This window comes from Hippocampus guttulatus, chromosome 12 (genome assembly GCF_054856545.1).
Source record: "Hippocampus guttulatus isolate MCC_2025c chromosome 12, RoL_Hgut_1.0, whole genome shotgun sequence".
Lineage (NCBI taxonomy): Eukaryota > Metazoa > Chordata > Actinopteri > Syngnathiformes > Syngnathidae > Hippocampus > Hippocampus guttulatus.
The window spans coordinates 18,444,177-18,467,107 of record NC_141272.1 but is presented as its reverse complement, the minus strand read 5'-3'; the positions used below and the strand labels follow the sequence as shown (position 1 = coordinate 18,467,107).

The 22,931-nt window shown below is 43.9% G+C and overlaps 1 protein-coding gene across 2 annotated transcripts in view; it reads right to left on the bottom strand.

Annotated features, from left to right (window-relative positions):
* Window positions 1–22,931, bottom strand: part of LOC147197726 (alpha-2-macroglobulin-like) — a 58,419-nt gene that overhangs the window by 14,656 nt on the left and 20,832 nt on the right. Inside the window, exons 17-28 of one of the 2 annotated variants that reach the window (XM_086126130.1) lie at window positions 21,270–21,363; window positions 20,743–20,887; window positions 20,406–20,631; window positions 19,985–20,111; window positions 13,056–13,177; window positions 12,900–12,951; window positions 12,187–12,270; window positions 11,878–12,054; window positions 11,179–11,260; window positions 8,774–8,930; window positions 6,544–6,618; window positions 127–289 (exon numbers count right to left, since the gene is read on the bottom strand). In XM_086126130.1, coding sequence (XP_085982256.1) covers window positions 127–289; window positions 6,544–6,618; window positions 8,774–8,930; window positions 11,179–11,260; window positions 11,878–12,054; window positions 12,187–12,270; window positions 12,900–12,951; window positions 13,056–13,177; window positions 19,985–20,111; window positions 20,406–20,631; window positions 20,743–20,887; window positions 21,270–21,363 — 1,504 coding nt within the window. The remainder of the gene's footprint in view (window positions 1–126; window positions 290–6,543; window positions 6,619–8,773; window positions 8,931–11,178; window positions 11,261–11,877; window positions 12,055–12,186; window positions 12,271–12,899; window positions 12,952–13,055; window positions 13,178–19,984; window positions 20,112–20,405; window positions 20,632–20,742; window positions 20,888–21,269; window positions 21,364–22,931) is intronic. The other variant, XM_086126132.1, reaches the window with a different exon arrangement.

The following is a 22,931-nucleotide window of genomic DNA, read 5'->3' as shown; positions in this document are numbered from 1 at the left end:
TTTGCTTCCAACTGTCAGAGCTAAATTCATGTTTATTATTGCGATTGTCGATTTCAAAAGGCGCAACAACAGAAACGATCTGGAAGCGAAGCCACACTGATTGCTGTGAGTCATATTATGATGTACCCATTGTAGTGGACTGCTGGTGCAAGTAGGTGATGAGTTTGACCCTCGTCTCCTCATCTCGGGCCAGGGTGAAGGTGTAGGACATCAGCGCTGTGGTGTACAAGTTGTCCATCTGGCCGGCTGCCTCCTTCAGACAACCCAGACACCTCTGGATCACAGGATCCTGTCACAGAACACACCCAAAAATATAAGGGATCCAGTCGTCTCCATGGGGAACTCACACAAATAACTACGATGTGGATCCTTTAGGGCAGGGGTCCCCAACCGCCGGTCCGCGGACCGGTACCGGTCCGCAGGGCATTTAGTACCAGACCGCACAGAAAGAACTTGCCTTAATTCCGTTTTATTTCGGAATACGAAAGATGTTTTATTTTGAAAAATGACCAGATTCTCCATTACATCCGTCTCTGTCACGCTTGACACGCATCAAACCACGCTTCTGCGTCACGTGACCAATAACGCGCAAAAAAAAAAAAAAAAAAGATTTTAAAAAATTACGGCGACTAAAACAAAATTACGACGTAGACTGGACATAAAACTCACACTTGAGGTGTCATTGTCTCCTATTACCACGAGATGGGACCGTCTGGTTGCAGAAAATCAAGCTCGGGGCTGTGGTGAGTCGTCATTTTCATGCACTTTGAATTTGCATTGTATCGTATTTTGAAGGCATTAAACATTACCATCGCGATCAGAGTGTTGCCGCCAGATGATACGCTCCTTGTGTTTATTGTTATTATATTTCGAAAACGCCAGAGTTTTCATGCAGTTCATATCATATTATTTTGTTGTATTATTTCCGTCACACCTTAAATGCCGGTCCCTGAAAATATTGTCCGACATAAACCGGTCCGTGGGGCAAAAAAGGTTGGGGACCCCTGCTTTAGGGTGACGCCACCAAAATTTGAAGATCTTGCTTCTTAGATGAAGTAGGTAGGTGACTCGAGCTAGGCCGTTCACCCACTCCAGGCTCGGCATCATCCTACCCATCCACACCCTTGGCACACATATTCAGTTAGACCCAATTAAGACTGTAGAGCAGTGGTTAGCAAACTACGGCCCAAGGGCCAGATCCGGCCCATTGGTCTTTTTAATCCGGCCCGCCAAAGGTTGGTACACAATTAAGGTTCAATGTGAATGATTGCATTCATTTCATTTGGACTTGTAATGACAGGCATTTCAACGCCAGGTGGCGCAGTTGCTTGAAGTTGCAGAGCACAGGGAGGGAGGGGGAGATGAAGAGAGAGGGAGAGAGATAGCGGGAGAAATCTTATCTACCATCTGCGGACCTCTGTCAAATGGAAATTCCCGATCCCAGTAAAAAAAAGAAAAATCTAACAAACAAACAAAAAAACAACAAAGAAAAACATATGCATTAAACTTTCTACTACTATATTATATGAATAATCGATTCATAACAACGAAAGTTCCGAAAGCCATACGGAAGCCCGCAGTAGCGCCAACTCAAGCAAATCCTGCTCGATACAACGGAATAAGTGTGTCTGTGCCGTTATTTTCTATCATTGGATCCAAAATGGCGACATGTAAGTGACTCCTGATTGCAGTGAGCTTTACTGGAATTGCAAAAGTTTTTTAATTTCATTCATTTAAATTTACGCCCTGTAGATCATGACATCCAAACAAAGAGGAACAGTAATGACCGCGGAAGAGAAAGTGATATGTATCTGATTAAATGAAGCGTGTTACAAAGTACGAAACATTCAGGAGACACTTGGAGTCGGAAAGACTCAAATGAACGAGACTTTGAAAAACGAGGAAGCGATTCTTGCTCATTCCGATTCTGGCAATTTCCGTGCTCAGAGTGAATTGCTTGCGGCTCGACAGACAGTCGAGTAAATGAACGTTTCCTGGAATCTGACTGGACTGTTATCGTGCAAAAAACATTCCGTAAACTGGACTGCCAATAAGAGAGAAGGCAAGCTCCATAGCGCTAACTATGAGCATCGAGGATGTCGAAGCGTCCCGTGGCTGGCTTCAAAAGTTCGTTGCACGACATCTGCTCAACCCGTATTGTTTTGTGTTTTTTGTTATTGTAAAGTGTCCTTGGGTGTCTTGAAAGGCGCTTATAAATAAAATCTATTATTATTATTATTATTATCAATGCTGTCATGTGTGGTGATCGAGGGGAGGTAAATTTAGAGACAGCGAGTGAGTGGAAAGAAAAGCCACCAGGTCTCTTATTCGTCTCATTTTGTAGCAAATAGTCCTAACTTTGTTGTATTTCGTTCATATACCTGTACCTCTATTGTATGCTGCAGTTGTTGTGTTATAAACAGTTTTTGGGCAATATATTGTTGCACTTTGTTGCTTGTCTTGTCATACATGTATGTTGTTAACATACTTGGACGTTTATACAGGACATATACCACAGTTGTTTCACTGTTCTCATTTTAAAAAAGTATGTTAATACTTCAATGCTTTTGTTCTGTTGATGTTTGGTATGGACTGTCGACGTGTGCAGTTTTTTATATGGACCATATCTTGTGCTGACCCGGCCCACCTGTCAAATTTAGAAATCAATGTGGCCCCCGAGCCAAAAAGTTTGCCCACCCCTGCTGTAGAGTCACACATTGTCATGTGGGTGAAGCAGAGTTGCCCTGATGTGCGTTCGCAGCTGAGGGAGTAGAAAGAATAGGAACCATTTTGGAGGGATTCCACTTTCTTCCACATGTGTCTCGATCTTTCTGGCATTTATTAAATAGTTCAACTGAGAAGACGCAGCCTTTTGGTAGTTACTGTTAATATTGCAAGTATTAACAACAACAACAGTATTTATAGAGCACTTTCAAACAGCCATCGCTGCATACAAAGTGCTGTACATGGAGCAATTTAACATGCACAATAAACAGTAAGACAAATCGGTAATAAAGGCGGTAGAAAGCACCCAACAGTAAAACCAAGAACAAATCTAAGTCATGCTGAGTCGAATGCCAAAGAATACAAGTGAGTTTTGAGGAGGGTTTTGAAGATGGGCAGCGAGGAGGCTTGCCGAATGTTCAGTGGGATTAAAGATAGAAGGACCGGGTGAAGGTTCCCATAGAATCTTTTTACTTGGGCAGGTCGCAAAAATGAAATATCTGTTTGTAAACTTCATAGGTGGTCAGGCTATCTAGAGAAAAGTGATAGTACTAGTGCATGAGTTTGATAAGATTTCATTTGAACTAGTAACAGAAAAGGCAGACATTTGACACAAAGTGAACAGGCTGGTTGTTTCAATAAGAATAACGCAGGAGTTATCATCCTCTGATAACTGAGAGAGGAATTTTTGCAGCATTTGCATTTCACTTTTAGAAAACAGATGTAGGCCCTTAGGCACAGAATATTTTTTGCTGTGTTTGTCAGAGTTATGCCATTTGACAGTGAGAAAATCACTTCCAATTTGCAACTTGTGAAGGGCATAATAATTGACCCGATTGACTGTTTGGAATTTGGTTGATTTATAGTTTGTTGAATATTGTGTGCACCAATCAAATTACCACATTTTCTTCACGATAAGGCGCTTCGGATTATAAGGTGCACCTTCAATGAATGGCCAATTTGAAAAGTTTTATAAATAGGGCGCACTGTATTATAAGACGCATAGAATAGAAACTAAAATAGTGGCTGCGGTTGCGCTATGCATCACCCGGCGGTGGTTCACTAGAGGGAATACAGTACAATACAAAACAGCTTTTTTTGTATTGAGCCTTCACAACCGCTGCAGCTGTAACAAAGCCATGAGAACCGGTCACAAACACGGACATGAAACAAATACAAATGGCATTACAAAACAATAAATAAAAGACAAAAGTTATCAAGACAATTAATTCAATAAAAAGGCACACAAACCTTGTGGGCTCACATCCACATGGGGCTAAGTATCTGTCGGAGTCTTGCTTATCTCCTTCTTCCTTCGTTTAGTCAGTAGTTAACCATGCTTTTGGTGTTATCTTCCTTTCATAATGGCTGCACAGAGCTCAAGTAGTTGTGTGTTTTGAGTGTGTGTTGGCAATTGCATATGTCAATTAGTGTTAGTGCGGGACCCACTTTGGGAACAACTGGTTCCTGCTAATAATCATCACTAGATGGCATCGGAAGACTAACAGGGAAAAAAAACTCAATGGGGACTGAGACACCATATATACAGAAGGCGCATCGGATTATCGATCGCACTGTCGGCTTTTGAGGAAATTGAATGCCTTATCGTGTGGAAAATACAGAACACAACTCAGTAAATCTCTGATCAGCTTGTTTGATTCTTTATTTTCCATTCCAAACAGTGGGGCTAATTCACTCAACACCGACCCCACAATTTTGTCCTACCATGGATTGGCAGCTAAGCCGGGTGAAGATCCAAAACCACAGTCAAAAGCAACCCGCTAAAAATTCTGAAAAAAGGCAAAGCCAAAAAGTAAGCAAAACAGTTTCACTGGGTGCAATACGGTAGTTTTATCCAACAGCCTTAGCTCCTGACAAGCAGCACATACTCATAACGCTGAGTGATGTTGTCAGTGCGCAGCCAGCGTTGATTGACATTGTGCGCGTGTAGGTGTAATGTGGTGGCTTGGTGATGAAGTGCTGCCTCCAGAAATGGAAATACAAGCCACGCTGTCTCTCTGGGACGTGGGGGATCACATGCGCTTCATAGTTACCTCCCGCTTTTTGAGATCGACTCAACAAGTCCAGTCATCGTCATAGTGAAAGTCTACTTGGAATTGCCTCTGTTAATGAGGGGATGGGGTGAGCAGTGGCTGATTTGCACAAAAAATGCATTGGTAAATTTGATGTGAAGTGGTGATGTCCGAGAGTTTGGGAGAATTTTGACAATCGCATGTCACCAACATGTTTAGACCCCCGGTAATTATTTGTAGAAAAAATAATGTGCAGAAACTGAGGAAGAATTGACTGTCTTACTTGGATACACTGTTGATTTCATTATAAAAAAATCAAACGTTTCCCCTTTTTCAAAATGCCTATCCTGTGTTGCTTATCCTGTGAGTACAAAAAAACGAACCAAGCACTAAAGCAGTCTTCCTCAACTGGCGGACCGCGATCCACGACCGGACCGCCGACCTCCTCTGTCCGGACCCTCGGCAAATTGTATAAAATAAAAAATTATAAAGTGATTCTTACGTTATACATTTTATATTTTTGGACTATAATCTGCGCATTACTGCGATCGCTTGTTAAAATTATCCGTTGTATTCTTTGCGTGCACGAACAGATGTAATGCAGAGGACCGCAGCAGCACGACTTTGTGTGTATAATGTTTGACTAACTGGAGACCCTGGCTGAGCAGGGCATGTCGGCGATAACGATGCGCTGATTGGCTCCTCTAAACTTAAGGTGTGCCCATACATAAGCGTCAGCACGCGTCTATCCCAATACACACGCATTCACAATGGATCATTGTGTCAGGAAACAGACGCATGCGCGACGCCACAGTGTGCTCACAGCTTCAGCCCAGGAGAGCCGCACACAGACAATTAGACAAAACGGATCGCGTGAGGTTTCGATTGTGTGCAGTTTTGCTCCCGTCTACCCGGGGATCTTTGCAGCTGTTTAACAGCAGAACACCGCAACATGGTAAATGAACATCCCAATGGCGTCCTCAAATAATATTTGCATGCCTCAGACATTGCATTCACCTTTAGTGGAAGAACAGCACTGCACATTCCTGTGCTCCCTTGTGTCAGTATTTAAAATGGTTTCTTAACTCCTCTTCTGATATATTTTTTAAGTGATTTCAGAGGGGATGTGAAAAGGGGAATTGTACAAATGAAAAGGATATTTTTGTTTTCATGTTTAGTATTTATTTTGGTAAAATTTGTATTTTGTTTTGTTTTTGTTAAATTAAGGGAAAAAAAGACAACTACTGTTTAACAAAGTTAAAGTAAAAATGTCTTATTTCCCTAAAAGGGCTATTTCTATAAGCAGGCACAACTTAACAAAATAAAAGAGTTCCTCTGCCTCAACACAATACCTCTCATTATTTGCTGTGTACTGGCAAAGTGAATAATTGTTATTTTCATGCACACCATTATTGGTTGGTTGTGAGGAGTGTTGATTTGTATAAGCTTGGCTTTACCATACTAAATTGGCATATAGCCCTGCTCCCCATGACCGCCGTGCATGGGACCGGCGGTCTTATTAATAAGACCTTGGTCTTATTAAAAAAAAAAAAAAGTGGACCTACAGCATTTCTAGTTGAGGACCACTGCACTAAAGTGACATTTGACACCTACTACCATAACGTCGCAACATAAACAACAGCAGCAGAAAGCACAGTTGGCAAGGTGGGATGAATAGAAACATAACCACATATATTCACACTGAAAATGAAGACCCAGCTAAACATGACACCCAGTGAGGTTGGCTGCCAAATGTTTTTGCAAATGGGAGTGGCGTCTGACTCACTTTAATGTCGGAGTCCAATTCCAACAGGGCGGCAACGATGTAAGCCGTCAGGGACACGTCGTCACTCACTCCTCCCTGATGGGACATTAAAAGAGGCATTCATGGATCATTCTAGACTTTTCATTTTGGTCCTGTTACACTAAACTAGCAAACAGGAGCTATATGCAGAACAATATAAACAGTATATCGCTGCCGTTGGGTGGAATCCTCCATCCATCCATTATCTGAACCGCTTTATCTTCACGAGGGTCGCAGGCATGCTGGAGCCAATCCCGGCTGCCTTCGGGCAGTAGGTGGGGTACACCCTGAACCGGTTGCCATTCACACTCAGTCACACCTCAGGACAATTTAGAGCGTTCAATCAGCCTGCCATGCATGTTTTTGGAAGGTGGGAGGAAACCGGAGTACCCGGAGAAAACCCACGCACGCACGGGGAGCATATGCAAACTTCACACAGAAAGGCCGGGGCCATAGCAACCAGGCCCCGTCCTGAGGAAAATGATATTGACCGCAAACTGTCAGCAGGTTGTGAAAGACCACTCAATCGCAAATTCCAAGAGCAAGTAAGTACATCATCTGATTTTTTTTCACCTTTTAAAATCTGAGGACATTTGACACCTTCAACAGATGAAATATGACAAAAATGGTGATTTGGTCTCAGCCCCAAAACAACTCTGAAGATCCCATTAAGCTTACAACTCATTTCCTGAGGCATCACCTGCCAACGTTTGCTTGTTTTATTGTTGCTACCTGTTGTTGTTGTTGTTATTGTTTTCAATGAGGTCAAATTACCGTAATGGGAAATTGGATTCAAGAATTTTGCGTCTCAAAATCATTTCACTTTTTGTGAAAAAAGTTCAATGGCATTTTATCACGGCTGTTATATCAAATGCATTCATCGGAATAGCAAATCGACACTTTATACATACTGTCCTATATTTACACGACACTCACAATTTAGGCTGTGTGCATCATGGAACATGCTGGAAGGACAGTCACAAATGGGGATGAGAAATAATTATCGTCCCAATATTTGGGGAAAAAAAGGATGTCACTTGTTTCACCCAGATCGTGCAAATTGGGCCGATATCAAATACACGAACGTTACAACCAGCCCAAGTCTGCTCAAATCTAAAAACATTTATTCTAAATATTAACACGTTAGACGACATCGCATTACAGTAAAAATTGATGAGTCCCAGCGACTTTCCGCTGCACATTCAACATTTCGGACGAGATCGCTTCACGTGACCAGCGGGGACCTCCATGAATTTATTGTCGGATCCGGCAGGCAGGTCAGCCGAGTCAAGCTATGGCTCAGCTAAATGCTGACAGTGAAGTGGTTCAGAGAATAGATGGATGGACACTGCACTGTGTCCCACTACACCTGTTGGAATGTAAATGGCGACGGCTCGTTGAAGTGCAGCAATGACGAGCGATGTCAATTTTTTTCACATGATAATCTTTTGTTTTTATTTTGGTGCTTGAAGATGTCTTCCCATAGGCCTGTCACTATATCAATTTATCATTCGATGAGCACAAAAAATGGACTGGATAAATGGTCATTTGCATACGTGTTTGTTTACATACTGCATCAACATCCCTCGCCTGTCTTGTCAACTTTGTCGCTTCTGTGGGAGTTCGCACTCACAAGTGCGTGCACACTCACACACACACACACACACACACACACACACACACACACACACACACACACACACACACACACACACACACACACACACACACACGCACATTCTCACTCATCTGCAGATACTCATATGATAATAGATTGGTTCTCGTCAGATTGTGCGAGTGGTCACATTGTGGCGGACAACTCTGGGTTCATCATGTGTGCGAGCATCCTCCTCCCCCTCCTCCTTTTCCTCCTCCTGGGCAATAAGCCCCCGTGAGGGACTTGCTCCCCCTCCCGGGTGCCACACCCGGTACGACTTTCGCTGGTGCCTCGCGAGGTTCACACCCAGTGCCCCGGAAGGGCCCTCGCCTGATTATTGTTGAAGGAGGGCACTCCCACTCCGCTCCGTTCCGGCGGGCCGAGCACCGGGCGCCTCACCTTCGGGTGAGACCCCACCTCCTTCCCCGCCGGCTGGTGGGCATTTAGCCGTGTCTGGGGCCCAAGAACCCCAGCGTTCCCCCCTCGCGCCACTCGGAGAAATCCCACCACGCGAGCTGTGTGCGAGCATGTCAACGAGCAGACTGTGGTCATCACCTTCATGCCATTGTGGAAGAGTTTCCCCACGGATCGGATGCAGCCGTCACTCCCTTGCTTTGAGTACAACCACTTCTTGGCATCTAAAATGTGCTTGGGCTCGACAAAGATGTAAGGCCTCGCTCCACCAAATGACTTCATCACAAAGGAAGTCAGCCTAGAGAGAAAAAAAGTGTGAGAGAGAGAGAGAGAGAGAGAGAGAGAGACACTTTTGAAAACATATCAAAGCACAAAGTGCCTGTGGCGGTAACCCCAAATTGAACCCAACCATTGAACAATCACACAACGATCTTGTGTGTGATATGGAGCCTCTGGGCTACAAAAGAGTTCAGCTGAATCTGACAAAGGGGCAGCAACAATTTTGAGTACCAAATATCAAAATCAATGAAATATTACAACAGTGGGACAACGCCAGGATCACTGTGTAACGTTGTTTCGACTGCAAAAAATATTCAAACACAATTGTAGAGGGTGGTCACGAGGCAAAAAGAAGAAAAAGCTTTTGTTCATTTCCCCCTAGGTGATGTGCTTTAAGGTGCTATATAAATCAGAGTTTTATTTTGGTGATTAATTATTCACATAAAAGCCCCCTAAACCCTTGTAAAGCTGTCTGATGTGGTCAAATTAGTTTTGCCCAGTCCTACATTACCTACTTCGTAAACGCAACACATTCAAGCTGTTTCGGCCAATCTTTTGTAGCAAATAATAACGTGATTGGACACTTGAGTCGTTGTTCCTACAACAGCCACCCCCATACATATTCACCAAGTACCAAACTGCCCAGCATCCTTTCAGCGAGCAAAATAAATATAAAAAAAGCAACAAAAAAAAAAACCAGTTTGTCCAATCCTCCCCAGGCGATGTGCTTTAAGCACATTAAACGCAAATATTAGCATTTTCTGTCAGCAGCTTGACGAAGTAAATGGCTGGATTTTTTTTTTCTGCTGCCAAAAACAGATGCGCACGCCTGCCTTGGCTGCCATTTTTAGTCTCATATCAAATTAAGTGTGAACTTTAAGCTGAATAAAGTCGATGCAAAACAAAACACAAAGTACTGAAAAATGTTCTCGAACATCTGATGCAACTGCACTGTGTGTGTGTGTTACGTCATTTATTCTGGGGTTTCTTTTTTTGGGTCATTTCAGATTATCATCAAGCTTTAACGTGAAATCAGTGACAGGCTCAAATACAATCGAAATATTTTTGTGACAGTAAATTAAAAGTGTAATGCCGCAAGATGAGTGAATCACATTTTGCAAATAGCCACAATGTAACAACATAATAATAATAATAATAATAGATTTTATTTATAAGCGCCTTTCAAGACACCCAAGGACACTTTACAATAACAAAAAACACAAAACAATACGGGTTGAGCAGCGGCAGCCAAAACGCGCCAGCGTTCACTCAACCCAAAAGTCAGAAACAAGGGAGGGACAGGGGGAGAAAAAAAAACCCACGCTCGAACATAGAAGCAATCAGCAACTGCATTTGCCTGCTGAGGTGTACACAAACTTTCCTCCGTGGTGGAATCACTAAAAGTCGAACTGCAATGTCATCACACATCACACAAAAACCCAGCGGTGAAATGTTGCATGACTTCATGTTTTACAATCAATAAAGTCAGTTCAAGGCTTATTTCCACAGCTGTACATCAGGAGTTCTTTTTCTTTGAGTGATTCCATCACAAGGGTATAACTGCTCGCAAAGAGAAAAAAATGTTCTGATTATTGTTAAATAGCAAAATTCATGCATTTATACATTTCATAAAAACTTCGTTTTTTGTTGTTTTTGTTGTAACCCTTTCATGCAAGCTGTAACCTGATAACATGATAAGCTCTCCACTGTAGTAACCGCTGTCTCTGAAAGGGTTAATTTTCCCCAAATATCCATTCATCCATCCAATTTCTGATCCGCTTCGGGTCGCGGGGGTGCTGGAGCCTATCCCAGCTGTCTTCGGGCAGTCGGCGGGTACCTGAACCGGTTGCCAGCCAATCGCAGAGCACACAGAAACGAACAACCATCCGTGCTCACACTCACACTTGGGGACAATTCAGAGTGTTCAATCAGCCTGCCATGCATGTTTTTGGAATGTGGGAGGAAACCGGAGTACCCGGAGAAAACCCACGCAGGCCCGGTGAGAACATGCAAACTCCACATTGGAAGGGCGAACCCACGACCTCTGCACTGTGAGGTCAACATGCTAAACACTTAACCACCGCCTTCCAAACATCCATGATGGATTTTTTTTTCTATTTTTGAAGTTAAATAGCCTTTCAATTGCAGGGGTTATTTTTGTATTGCGCTTTTTACCTTCAAGGTACTCAAAACTGTGAAATGCCAATCATTTGAAATCGCTGATACAAAGCATCATCATTGATGAACGCTGCGGCTTTCCTACTGACCAGGTGTTGCCAGATGCATCGCTCTTCCCAAAGGCGCTGTAGGAGCCATCGTCATGCTTGTAGGTGAGCTCCCTTTGGTATCCTGGAACACACACGCATGCACAAATACACACGTCCCGATAAACCACTTGCAGATCTTTATGTCGTTCCATTTATTCCTTGGCGACCGACTTTTCCTTCAGAACTATTGTGAAGCAGTGTACAAAGATGTGATTTGGCAGGACCATTTCAACCGCTGGAAAGTAGTTTTTTTTAAATCTTTTGTTTGGTACTCCCTCCATGTACAGCCCTGTGCTGAAACATAATTGTTAAGATTAAGATTTTGCTCGATGCATGCAGCGAGGGGGACATTTGTGCAACGCCTGGACATGAGGATGACAGGTAGGACAGGCTTTTGTTTTAGAATACGGTGCCATCTATCCATCCAGGTAAGAACGACCATGGCGCAGCAACACACGGCGGATTACCAGGAAAAGCTGGCCATGTTTCGCTTGTACTGCAGTAAAACGTGTCATGTTCTGCTCGTCTCACTTGGCTTCCAAACATTAAATACAAAGGCAACTTAAATACATGTGGTAGGTTAAATTTTTCCTTTCCCAACGATTTTGATGATAAAAATTGGACTGTCCCTGATGCTTATCCATTTTTCATAGTCTTGTTTTGTGAGCCCCTCCTTCCATGGTGGGAATGATGACTCACCGCTCTCGAGGAAGCGCGTTGCCTTGTCCAGAATCTCAGCAGTCAGTTGATCGGTGCTTTTCAAGTAGTTGAGAATGAAGATGTTGGGGGCAAAGAGCAACATGTTCTGCTCCCCGCAGCCATATGGCATCGCCAGGAGTTGGTCCAGGTTCTTCATGGCTCGGCCCATCAGGTCACCTTCATCAGGAGAAAAATAAATAATAATCTCATGAGGGACGGTTCTACGAAGAGAAGTTCTTGAGAAATACAATCCAAGAACATAAACAACAGTTTTTAAATTTAGTGTCTTTTATTTATTTATTTTTTTACCAAGAACAGAGATAGTGGCTCTGGCAGATGCAGCAACAAACATTTCTGGCATCAGAAGAGAGATGTTCTTTTCCACGGGTCCCTCTGGCAACAAACAGTATGCAAAAAGAGTGAGCGAATTAGAATTGCAGTTAGTGTAATAGGACCTGAAGGAATCTATTTCCAACGTGAGAAGTCAGTATCTACCGGTACTTTCAAAAGACTGCATTCATGCGGGTGTTTTTTTTCTTTGTTTTGTGCATTATAAAAAATAAAGTAAAACTGACGACATTTAGAAGCATCCAATAACCCTTTCAAAACCCAAATATCGTCAGTATTTACATGACAATGTGGAATTGTGACTTGTGGGGGTGGATGCTTTCGCGTGGGAGGACGGTGGACGTCCAGCGCCGAAACGTAATTGTCAAAATGGAGTGGGGGGAGCATTAAGGTTTCGCTTCTTATAATCAAATGGCAATTGAGTCTTTTTTTTTTTTTTATGTAAGGATCTTTCATGGGAAGAATGATTGAATACCTAATTAATTCCAACCAAAGTGACAAGTTCCAAAATGAGCTTGCACACAATGAAGGCAAATCTAGATGATGGACTAACCCCATTTTTGGTATGACAGCAACAAACCAAGAATTCATCCATCAAACTCTTATGTGAGCAAAACAGAGAGCTTCAAAACCCATGTTCCAAAAGACTTGACGAACAAGTTGCAAAACCGTACCTGCAGGACAGAGGAGCGCGTTGTGACTGACTGACTGGGGCGTTCCTTCGGCCTACAAGAGAAACCAACATGGGAAATGTCGCCACCACTTCCACAATCAAATCTACTGACGTTCGGTCAACGCAGTCGGATCTGGAGCATCTGACAGGGACTGACCTCGACCAGCAGGCTGCGGGCCACGGTGTCAATGCGGCCCACGTCAGGGACAGAAGCCACCTCATTGCCGCACAGCACGCTGGTCTTCATGGCCTCGGCGCTCACCTTCAGATCGATCTTGCCTGAATGCAAAAAAGCAGTCTTTTTCAGAGGTCGCGTGAAGGCATGCGTCTTCACTCAGACCTTCTACAAATTTACCATCAACATCCCATTTGTTTTTTGAGGTTACCCCCACACTCCACCACCCTCTCTGAATGTCACTTTCTCGCCCAGATTTCAGTTTTCTTCACAGTCATTAATCCCTATTTGTTTCCTTCTTACTCTCTTACTCTTACTCTCCCCATACCAAATGATCTCCCGCCCCCTCCCTGTTATTCACATCCCAAAATTGTTCTCACTGAGGCCGAGTACAGATCAGCCCCTGAGGGAGAGGTTTCCAAGTATTTCATCAGTGATGCTACCTGACATGTTAGTACAAGTGATTGTCAGCACGCCTCAAAGAGGAGATGGAGCAGCACGATTTGACACTCAGCAAAGATTCGTTCGTCCTCATCGCTGCTTGATGGAGGCGATTAAACCTCCTCCACTTTGTGCCATAATCCATCTCGTTTTTGTTTCACATTGTCATTCCCTTTCAATTGACTAAGTTTTACATTTTACTTTTTTTCGCACTTATTTTTGTCTTACCTTGTATAAACCTTAATATACTGTCGACATTTAATGGACGACGAGCAGTTTTTTTTTCATATGCAGAGATGAAAGTGGACTTTCCTGAAAATTCCGGAAAGAAAAAAAAAAAATATATATATATATATGTATGTATGTGTATGTATATATATATATATATCCAGCGGCTGGATAGCTCAGTTGGTAAGGCATCGGTTTGGCGTACGGGAGACGGTGGTTTGAATCCCGCTTGGGGCAAAAATGAGCACATAACACCATCCAGTGTGGGTCCTTAGGCAAGATCCTTCACGCTAATGCCTACCTCATACAATGATGAGAGACAAGACAATAAAACGAATGACATGCCGGCTCAGACGTCGCCTGGCCAAACAAGGTCTGCGTCAGGTGCTGGGGAACCAGAGCACCTTGATGAAAAATGGGCTACTAGAACAAAGCGGAGATGGGCGAGATGCGATAACATGGCTCTGTTGGAATGCTTTGACTCAAGCAACCCTAGTCAGAGGGGTTACATGCAGAGAATGTGGGCTAAATGGTTACTTCGAAACCCACAGTCACAGTTGACCACAAAACAACGAGTAGCTCAGTGTTCCAACATCCACAAACGGCAACTGCTGTCACAACTTGAGATTGATGAGGTACAACGCAGGTTCCATGGTGAAGGGCCCCAGGCTGCCAGATCAGAGGAGGAGGTCATACCAGAGATTGGGAGGCAAGCCCCAATGAATGCAGATGATGAGATTGGGAGGCCAGCCCCAATGAATGAAATGCTGAGCGAGACAGCAACTGATCATGGCGAGAATGAAAGCGGGGCAACCTAGAAACCAACTACAACAGCGATGTGAAGTACCACCTGAAAGCCTCATGGAAAGTGTGAATGCAGCACTGAGGGCGATCCCTACCGTAACGATCACGGAAACCAATGAGCTGATATACGCTTCAGCATCAGTGATCCTAGAGATGCTTGGCAATAAGAGCAATCATGGAAGCCATGAGATACGTTACCCACCATGGAAAAGACGGTTGGTGGCTAAGATCAAGGCGGCTCGGAAAGATGCGAGTCAATTGACGGAGGCTCAGAGAGGTGTGATGAAAAGGCCGATACCCGAGAGGTACATCCAGATGACCATACCTGAAGCACTCGAAACTGCCAAACAAAGGCTCCAAGCCTTGTCCAGCCGCTTAAAGCGGTACACGAAAGAGAATGAGGCCAGACAAATAAACAGGCTGTTCGCAACACAACCTGCGAAAGTGTACGCTCAGTGGCAGGGTCCTAACAACAGAGCTGACCCACCAAGACTGGAAACTGAAAGGTACTGGAGAAGGAGGTTGCACATAACAGCAGTGCACAATGGCTGGTGACCCTGAGCACAGCAACCTCCCTGAACAGAACCCAGTTACCATAACAGTGGCAGACATACAGGAAAGAGTCTCGGATATGAAGAACTGGACAGCACCAGGCCACACCTACTGGCTAAAGAAACTCACAGCACTCCATGAGCGCCTAGCAGCACAAATGAACCAGCTGCTGAGGGATGGGACTCACTCAGGATGGCTAACCGAAGGGCGAACAATCCTGATCATGAAGGATCCCTCAAAGGGTGCAGTCCCATCCAACTATCGGCCAATAACCTGTCTCTCCACAACATGGAAGCTCATGTCAGGCATCATTGCGGCTAAGATAAGTGGACACATGGATCAATACATGAGCGAAGCACAGAAGGGTAGAGATACCAGAGGAGCCAAACATCAGCTCCTGGTTGACAGAACAGTCGCACAAGACTGCAGCTCCCGACATACCAACCTGAACACAGCCTGGATTGATTACAAGAAAGCCTATGACTCGATGCCACATACATGGATCACTGAATGCTTGGAGTTGTATAAGGTGAACAGGACCCTAAGAGCCTTCCTTGCGAACTCGATGAGGATGTGGAAAACCACACTTGAAGCGAATGGCAAGCCACTTACCCAAGTGTCCATCAAATGTGGCATATTGTAAATTTCCCCAGTGTGTGACTAATAAAGGATATCTTATCTTATATACCAAGGTGATGCACTCTCCCCACTGCTGTTCTGCATAGGACTGAATCCCCTAAGCCAAGTAATCACCAAGACAGGCTATGGATACCGCCTGAGAAATGGAGCTACGATCAGTCACCTCCTCTACATGGATGACATAAAGCTGTATGCTAAGAGCGAAAGGGACATAGACTCCCTGATCCACACAACCAGGATCTACAGCTGCGACATCGGGATGTCATTCGGGCTTGAGAAATGTAGTCGGATGGTGACTAAGAGTGGAAAGGAAGTCCGCACTGAAGGGGTCTCACTCCCTGAAGGAACAATAGCAGACATTGAGGACAGCTACAAGTACCTCGGTATACCACAAGCCAATGGCAACCTCGAACTGGCAACAAGGAAAGCGGCTACGGCCAAATACCTCCAGTGAGTGAGGCAAGTCCTAAGAAGCCAGCTCAATGGCAAGAATAAGACCCGGGCAATAAACAGCTATGCCCTGCCAGTGATCAGATACCCTGCAGGAATAATAAGGTGGCCAAAGGAAGAGATTCAGACCACGGACGTTAAGACCCGAAAGCTCCGAACCATGCATGGAGGGTTCCATCCCAAATCCAGCACCCTGAGACTGTACGCAAGCCGTAAGGAAGGAGGCCGGGGACTAGTGAGTGTGAGAGCCACTGTCCAGGATGAAACATCCAAGCTCCATGAATACATCAAGGAGAAGGCTCCAACGGATGACGTACTCAGAGAATGTCTCAGACAATGGGGAACAGAGGATGAGGTGCTGGAAGAGGGACCATCACGGGAGGACAAGCCCCTACACGGGATGTACCGCCGGACCATAACTGAAGTGGCTGATCTCAAGAAGTCCTATCAGTGGCTAGAGAGGGCTGGCCTGAAGGACAGCACAGAGGCACTCATCCTGGCTGCTCAAGAGCAGGCCCTGAGCACCAGAGCCATTAAGGCCCAGATATACCGTACCAGACAAGACCCAAGGTGTAGGTTGTGCAAAGAGGCACCTGAGACGATCCAACACATAACTGCAGGGTGTAAGATGCTGGCAGGGAAAGCCTACATGGAACGCCATAACCAGGTGGCTGGCATAGTCTACGGAAACATCTGTGCGGAGTATGGGCTGGAAACCCCAAGGTCAAAATGGGAAACACCTCCAAAGGTGGTGGAGAATGACAGGGCGAAGATCCTGTGGGACTTCCAGATCCAGACTGACAAGATGGTAATGGCGAACCAACCAGATATCGTGATCATAGATAAAGGGCAAAGGAAAGCCGTTGTAGTGGATGTAGCGGTCCCAAGTGATGAAAACATCAGAAAGAAGGAACACGAGAAACTCGAGAAATACCAAGGGCTCAGAGAGGAGCTGGAGAGAGCCTGGAAGGTAAAGGTGACAGTCGTGCCTGTGGTGGTCGGAGCACTCGGGGCAGTGACCCCCAAACTAGATGAGTGGTTGCAACAGATCCCGGGAACAACATCGGACATCTCAGTCCAGAAATGTGCAGTGCTGGGAACAGCAAGGATACTGCGCAGAACCCTCAAGCTTCCTGGTGGAGGACCCGAGCTGAATGAGGGACGGACACCACCCGAGGGGTGAGACGAGGATATTTTTTATATATATATATATATATGTACACACACACACACCTGGCCCATCACGCATGAATTAGTTTACACAAAACCCTATTCAAATACTCGACATTAAATGATTGATCTTCCTTTTGTGTGCACACGTGCACCCTTTGTGGCTTCCGTTCTTGCCGAAATTTCGAAATCTCTGAGATATGGCGAGGCCATGAGAATGCGAGGCGAAGGTATTACTGTTGTGGCGACGCCACTCGAGCTAAGCGCGCCTCAGTAGGAGATAGTACGCTGTTCTCTGCTGTGCGTGCGTCAGTGCGAACATGTACGCAAGCGCATCTTTTGATTTCAACCAATCAGCGCCGACAAAACCGACGTCACACATGACAACAGCTAAGCTAAGCTAGCCGAGACGACACTCGAAGTCGGACGGACACGTTTTTCTGCCAATCTGTGTGTTTCCCTTTTTGTCCAAATATATTTTTTACGACAACAACTGTCTTGTCCACGGCGTCTTTTATTCGTTCCACTGGGGTTTAGCAAGTGTGTTTATCAGGAGACGAAAATCTCTTCACTGTTACTTGTGTTAGTGCCTCAACATGGCTACGCTCGTGAAAGCAAAACAACGAACTCAAACGCGTATTCGTTCAATGTTGTCAACTAATATCCGGATCAATTTTAGGCAATTTTTCCTCAATTCTCCGGAGAAATTTTCATGAAAATTTGAAAATCCGGAATTCCGGGAAAATCCGGAGGACTTTCATCTCTGCATATGGATCAACTGAACTTGAAACATTTACATTATTATTCATTGTTCAATCCACTTTTATCTTCCCAAGGGTCGTGGAGGGGGGGGGGGGGGGGGGGTGGGTGAGCTGGAGCCTAACCCAGCGTCGTCGGGCAGTAGGCGGGTGACACCCTGAACCGGTTGCCATCCAATCGCAGGGCGTACAAAGACAAACGAACATCAATGCTCAGACTCACACCTAGGGACAATTTCGAGTGTTCAATCAGCATGCCATGCATGTTTTTGGAATGTGGGAGGAAACCGGAGTACCCGGAGAAAACCCACGCAGGCCAGAGGAGAACATGCAAACTCCACACAGGAAGGCCGGAGCCGGGATCGAACCCATGACCTCTGCACTGTGAGGTCGACGCGCTAACCAATGGCTCACCGGGCCGTCCTTACATTATGATGTGGAACACAATTTTTTTTTAATTAACCGAAAGAGAGAGAGAGAGTGTTTATATTTTAGTGATGTGTTTATAAATGATTGTGATTATTTTTACATTGACCGAAATAAATGCAGATGTAAGCCACCTTTGTGCAATTTGGACTACCGTAGTTAAAGTGCATGTTGGCTCCAATAACAGACTTTTTCTTACTTATACTGTAGTTTGGAGACTGTCCACAACTTGAGCTTCCCTCTCACAAATTGATCCAATCCTTTTTTTATTTAATACCCTTCCTTTTTTTTTCAGATTTATTCAGTCTTAAGATTATCAGATAATTGCGTGAGAACAGTGGTACCTCTACTTCGGAAATTATTGGTTCAGGAATAAATTTCTTGACTAGAAAATGTAAGGAGAGATGCATTTTCCATGTAAATTACTACTTAATTACTTCCAAGTCGCCTACAGTTCAGACATACATGTTTTCCGAAGCATAAAAATGCATCAAAATATGTAACAAATACATGTTACAAATACAAATATTGCACAATAAATGAGAGTTGTGCATAATGTAAACAACAAACAATAGAGTCAAGAATAGAAATAATGGTCATTTAACTTTTAATTGCGTCCTCATTGTTTTTTGCCCTCTTTAGTTCACGTTCTCTCTCAGAAGTGGTTTTTGCCTGGCGTTTTGTAAAGAACTGATCCAAGGACGTTTGCTTTGTCGGCTTTGAACAATCCTTCGAAAATGTCCAAGGCAAACATCAGCATTGTGAGTGATCGCCTGACTGGTGAACATTTTTTCCGGGGATTCACATTTACGTAAAACTATCGGGACACCGCATGGCCCAAGAGGCGACTGACGAGGACGCTGCATAAAGACATCTATCTACACGCATATACACATACGGTAGAGGTCCCTCTTAGCCAATGGGATGCCAGGATGATGCTCGGTAATAGCCAATGGCAGAGCAGCCCTAAGTATGTTGCGTTCATGAAACTCGTAGCTGCGAGTTGCAACCCATACTGTATTTTTACCTTTTGTAATTTGAAATTTATTTCGTAACAAGAGGCAATATTTTCCTGGTGAGGCGTTTCGTAACTTGAAATTTTCATCTGAAGAGACGTTCGTAATTAGAGGTACCACTGTATTTCAAATATGATGAATCTTATATGATCTGGTTCTTTGTGTGGTCTATGCAACAAAAATATATGCAGCAGAGTCTTACTTGAATTGCCACTTGGTTTAAAACTAATATTATAATTTAAAAGAAAAAAAATTACCCGAAAATGCCAAAATATTCAATCAAGATCCCAAATATTCAGTCATGATGAAGAATGAAATAGACTGAGTACAAATAGCATTCTACGGAATGAATGATTCATGAAAGATCACAGCAGTCAAAGTGAAATGCAGAAGGCAAAACAATTTCAAGTGATGTTGTTATTCTTACCAAGGGCGGTTGGCGTGACAATCCAAGTGAAGGTTCTGCTCTCCTCACTGCATAGACACACGTTGTATTGGCAGTCGTCGCAGTTTTTGAAGGTATACGTGTCCGACTGAGCTAGTGTCACTTTCACCTGCAAACACACGACAGCGACATATTTGCCAGTATTAGAAAGAAAACAGTAGAATACAGCAAGTTCTTCAGGAGGATCTGATCTATCGAAGCATGAGGTGGAGGGAAGTTACAATTCAAAAGTCATCTATGGCGAGAACATATGCCATTAACACCATTTAATGTGGAAAAAATTGCAAACTACAAAAGTCTGTGATCCAGGACAGACGCCAGTTTCCATCAAGGAACCAAATGAAATCATTCCGAATCCTATCCAAGATGTTACTTCTTGAATGAATCATTGATATTTATTTACCATGATGCACTTGGAGAGATAGTTGAAGACAGTGGCCTTGAGAGTAAACACTTCCCCACGAATGACAGAGTAGGGCAGCGTGAGACTGACGAAGAAGGGCTGGAAGACAGTCAGCGCCGTGGTGGGCGCCACGCCGAAGCCCACAGACGAGACGCAGAAAGCTCCAGCGGCCCACTTGGTGATGGTGTCTGGGACGGTCTTCTCCAAATTCACTGTACCCATGTCTCTAAACACACGCAGGCATTGCACGCACACCAAGTGGCTTTGAGCTCAGACCTCACAGAGCAACTTAACTTTTCAATAAAGTTGTGATTATCTTCCATTTGAACATATTTACCCAACAGAAACGAGGTCCCAGATCCATGTTTCTGGAAAGAAGGTCCTTATGGTCTCCTTCTTCTCCTCCTTAGTTTTCTCGACACTTTCTTTACCAGAGACCCGCATCACATTGAAGGCCATGGAAACCGGGGTGTCGTATTCTGCTCCGAAGACATAAAAATTTACGGTACCTTTAAATAAGAATCAACCACAATCATCTGCCAAAACATACTTGCTGTCCATTACATTTGGATAAACAGAGAACAATATCAGTGGGGCATTTAAATACAGTGGAGGCATTCGCCTTGCATTTTCGCAGTTGAAGGAATGAAACTTTGTGTCCTTGCACAACAAAGTAGAGCATTTTGAGTTCCCCAGAAGAATGAAAATAATCAAAAACGATACATGGTAGGCTTCAGATGCCACACTGTAACGATTTAATTCCTGAAAAAAAAAATCAAGTGGGCTCTGATGAGAAATCCACAAGCAGCTTGTGCTGCAACCTCACAAACTAGTGGGGATTAGTATATACTTTAGCAAACATACCAAAGTCCCCTTCCTCGAAATCAGCATACATATGTCGTTGGCAGTTGTAGGGTTTCTTCACATCAGAATTTGTCGAAAGCTTGACTCCAATCCCCTGAAATAAGAGAGATAGATTTGTCAAGTCACAAAACCTGAAAAACAACAAAACGACTACTCCTACGCTGCTGCAGCAGCAGCCAAAGTGGTCGCAGCAGAAGAAAAATGTCTTCCGTGTAAAGGCAACGCAATCTCGCGGCCAAGCAGAAGTGGACACGGTGATCTCTCAAGTCAGCATGCCGTCATTATTTCAGGCCGGAACTTATGGGCCGAACTCCATCCCTCGTCGGCGAATGAAATGAAAAACACACACAGCTGACTGGTAAAATAAAAATAACGTGACAATGTCATTGCCGTCTGTGAGACCAAAAGATACACAAAACAGTTTTATTTTGCTTTATTCAGCTACGTGTCTGCTTGTTTAGTGCCTGCTTGTGATGTAGTACTGGTAAGTATGTTCTTGACGCCGAGTGGCTATGGCCGACGGCAAACTAGGCTGGCCTGAAATAATGAAGCACGATGACTGACGGAATTATGTGCCCACCACTGCATGTTATTGTCGTATTTTGTTTCCTCACTTGTGTTAAGATCAGATCAAGGCTTCCTGTCTATTTTTCAATTTCCAATTTTTAAACAAAAAAAACCTGAAGATGAATCGTGACTGTTCAACAGAAGCAGCAACATTGCCTCTGAGTAGGTGGAGGAGAGATGGCCTTTCAATGCGTGAATGTTTGGAATCTGTGAGGGAAGATTTTAAAACTGCATGAAATTTGTCTCAAAATTAAATGCTCGCTGAGCCACAAATGCACATTCAACAATTCACAAGCAGAATTGAATACGGTAATCCCTCGCTTATTGCGGGGGTTACGTTCCAAAAAGAACCAGTGCAAAGTGAAATCTGTGAAGTAGGATTTATTTTTTTAAAAAAGAAGCATCTTGAGAGTTCAGGTTCGGTTCGGTTGTCCCAATGCATTGAAACGAGACGAGTCATTGGATAAATGCTGCTTTTGTCCCGCCCATTGGACGCTCAGTGTCTTTGGGAGTCTATGGACAGTGGGCGTGCAGAAGCTCAGCTTTTCTTCATGCTGATTGGATGATCTCTCTCTGAGGCTAAATCTCTTTTTGATTGACAGCGAAATGAGCCAATCACCGATCTTATGTTGAAGGCATCCTTTTCCTTTATTTGAAAAGGAACAGAGAGTAGAATTCCTGTACTGTAAAAAATAAACGGACACATTATATGATGTAGGCCGAAATTGAGCTACCCCTCCTTGACAGACCAGCATCCGCCACTGATACAATGAAACCAAAGACCAAAAATTTGCAAAGGTAAATTTGGCAAGCTGTACAGAGACAAGGTGCGGAGACTGTTCACATCGATCAGTGCCTGAGCCAATCAGGTTGCAGAACACAATTCACTGTTTAAAGAGCATTAAAAAACTGCACTAAAAAAATCCGTGAAACAGCAAAGCCGCGGAAAGTGAACCGCGTTAGAGCAAGGGATCACTGTAGTTCCAAATGATACGTCGTGATAATTGCATGGTAAATAAATAAATAAAAAATAAAAACATAAAATTACGGATATATTTGTGAATCTGAAAAAACAAATAAATATCTTAGATAAAA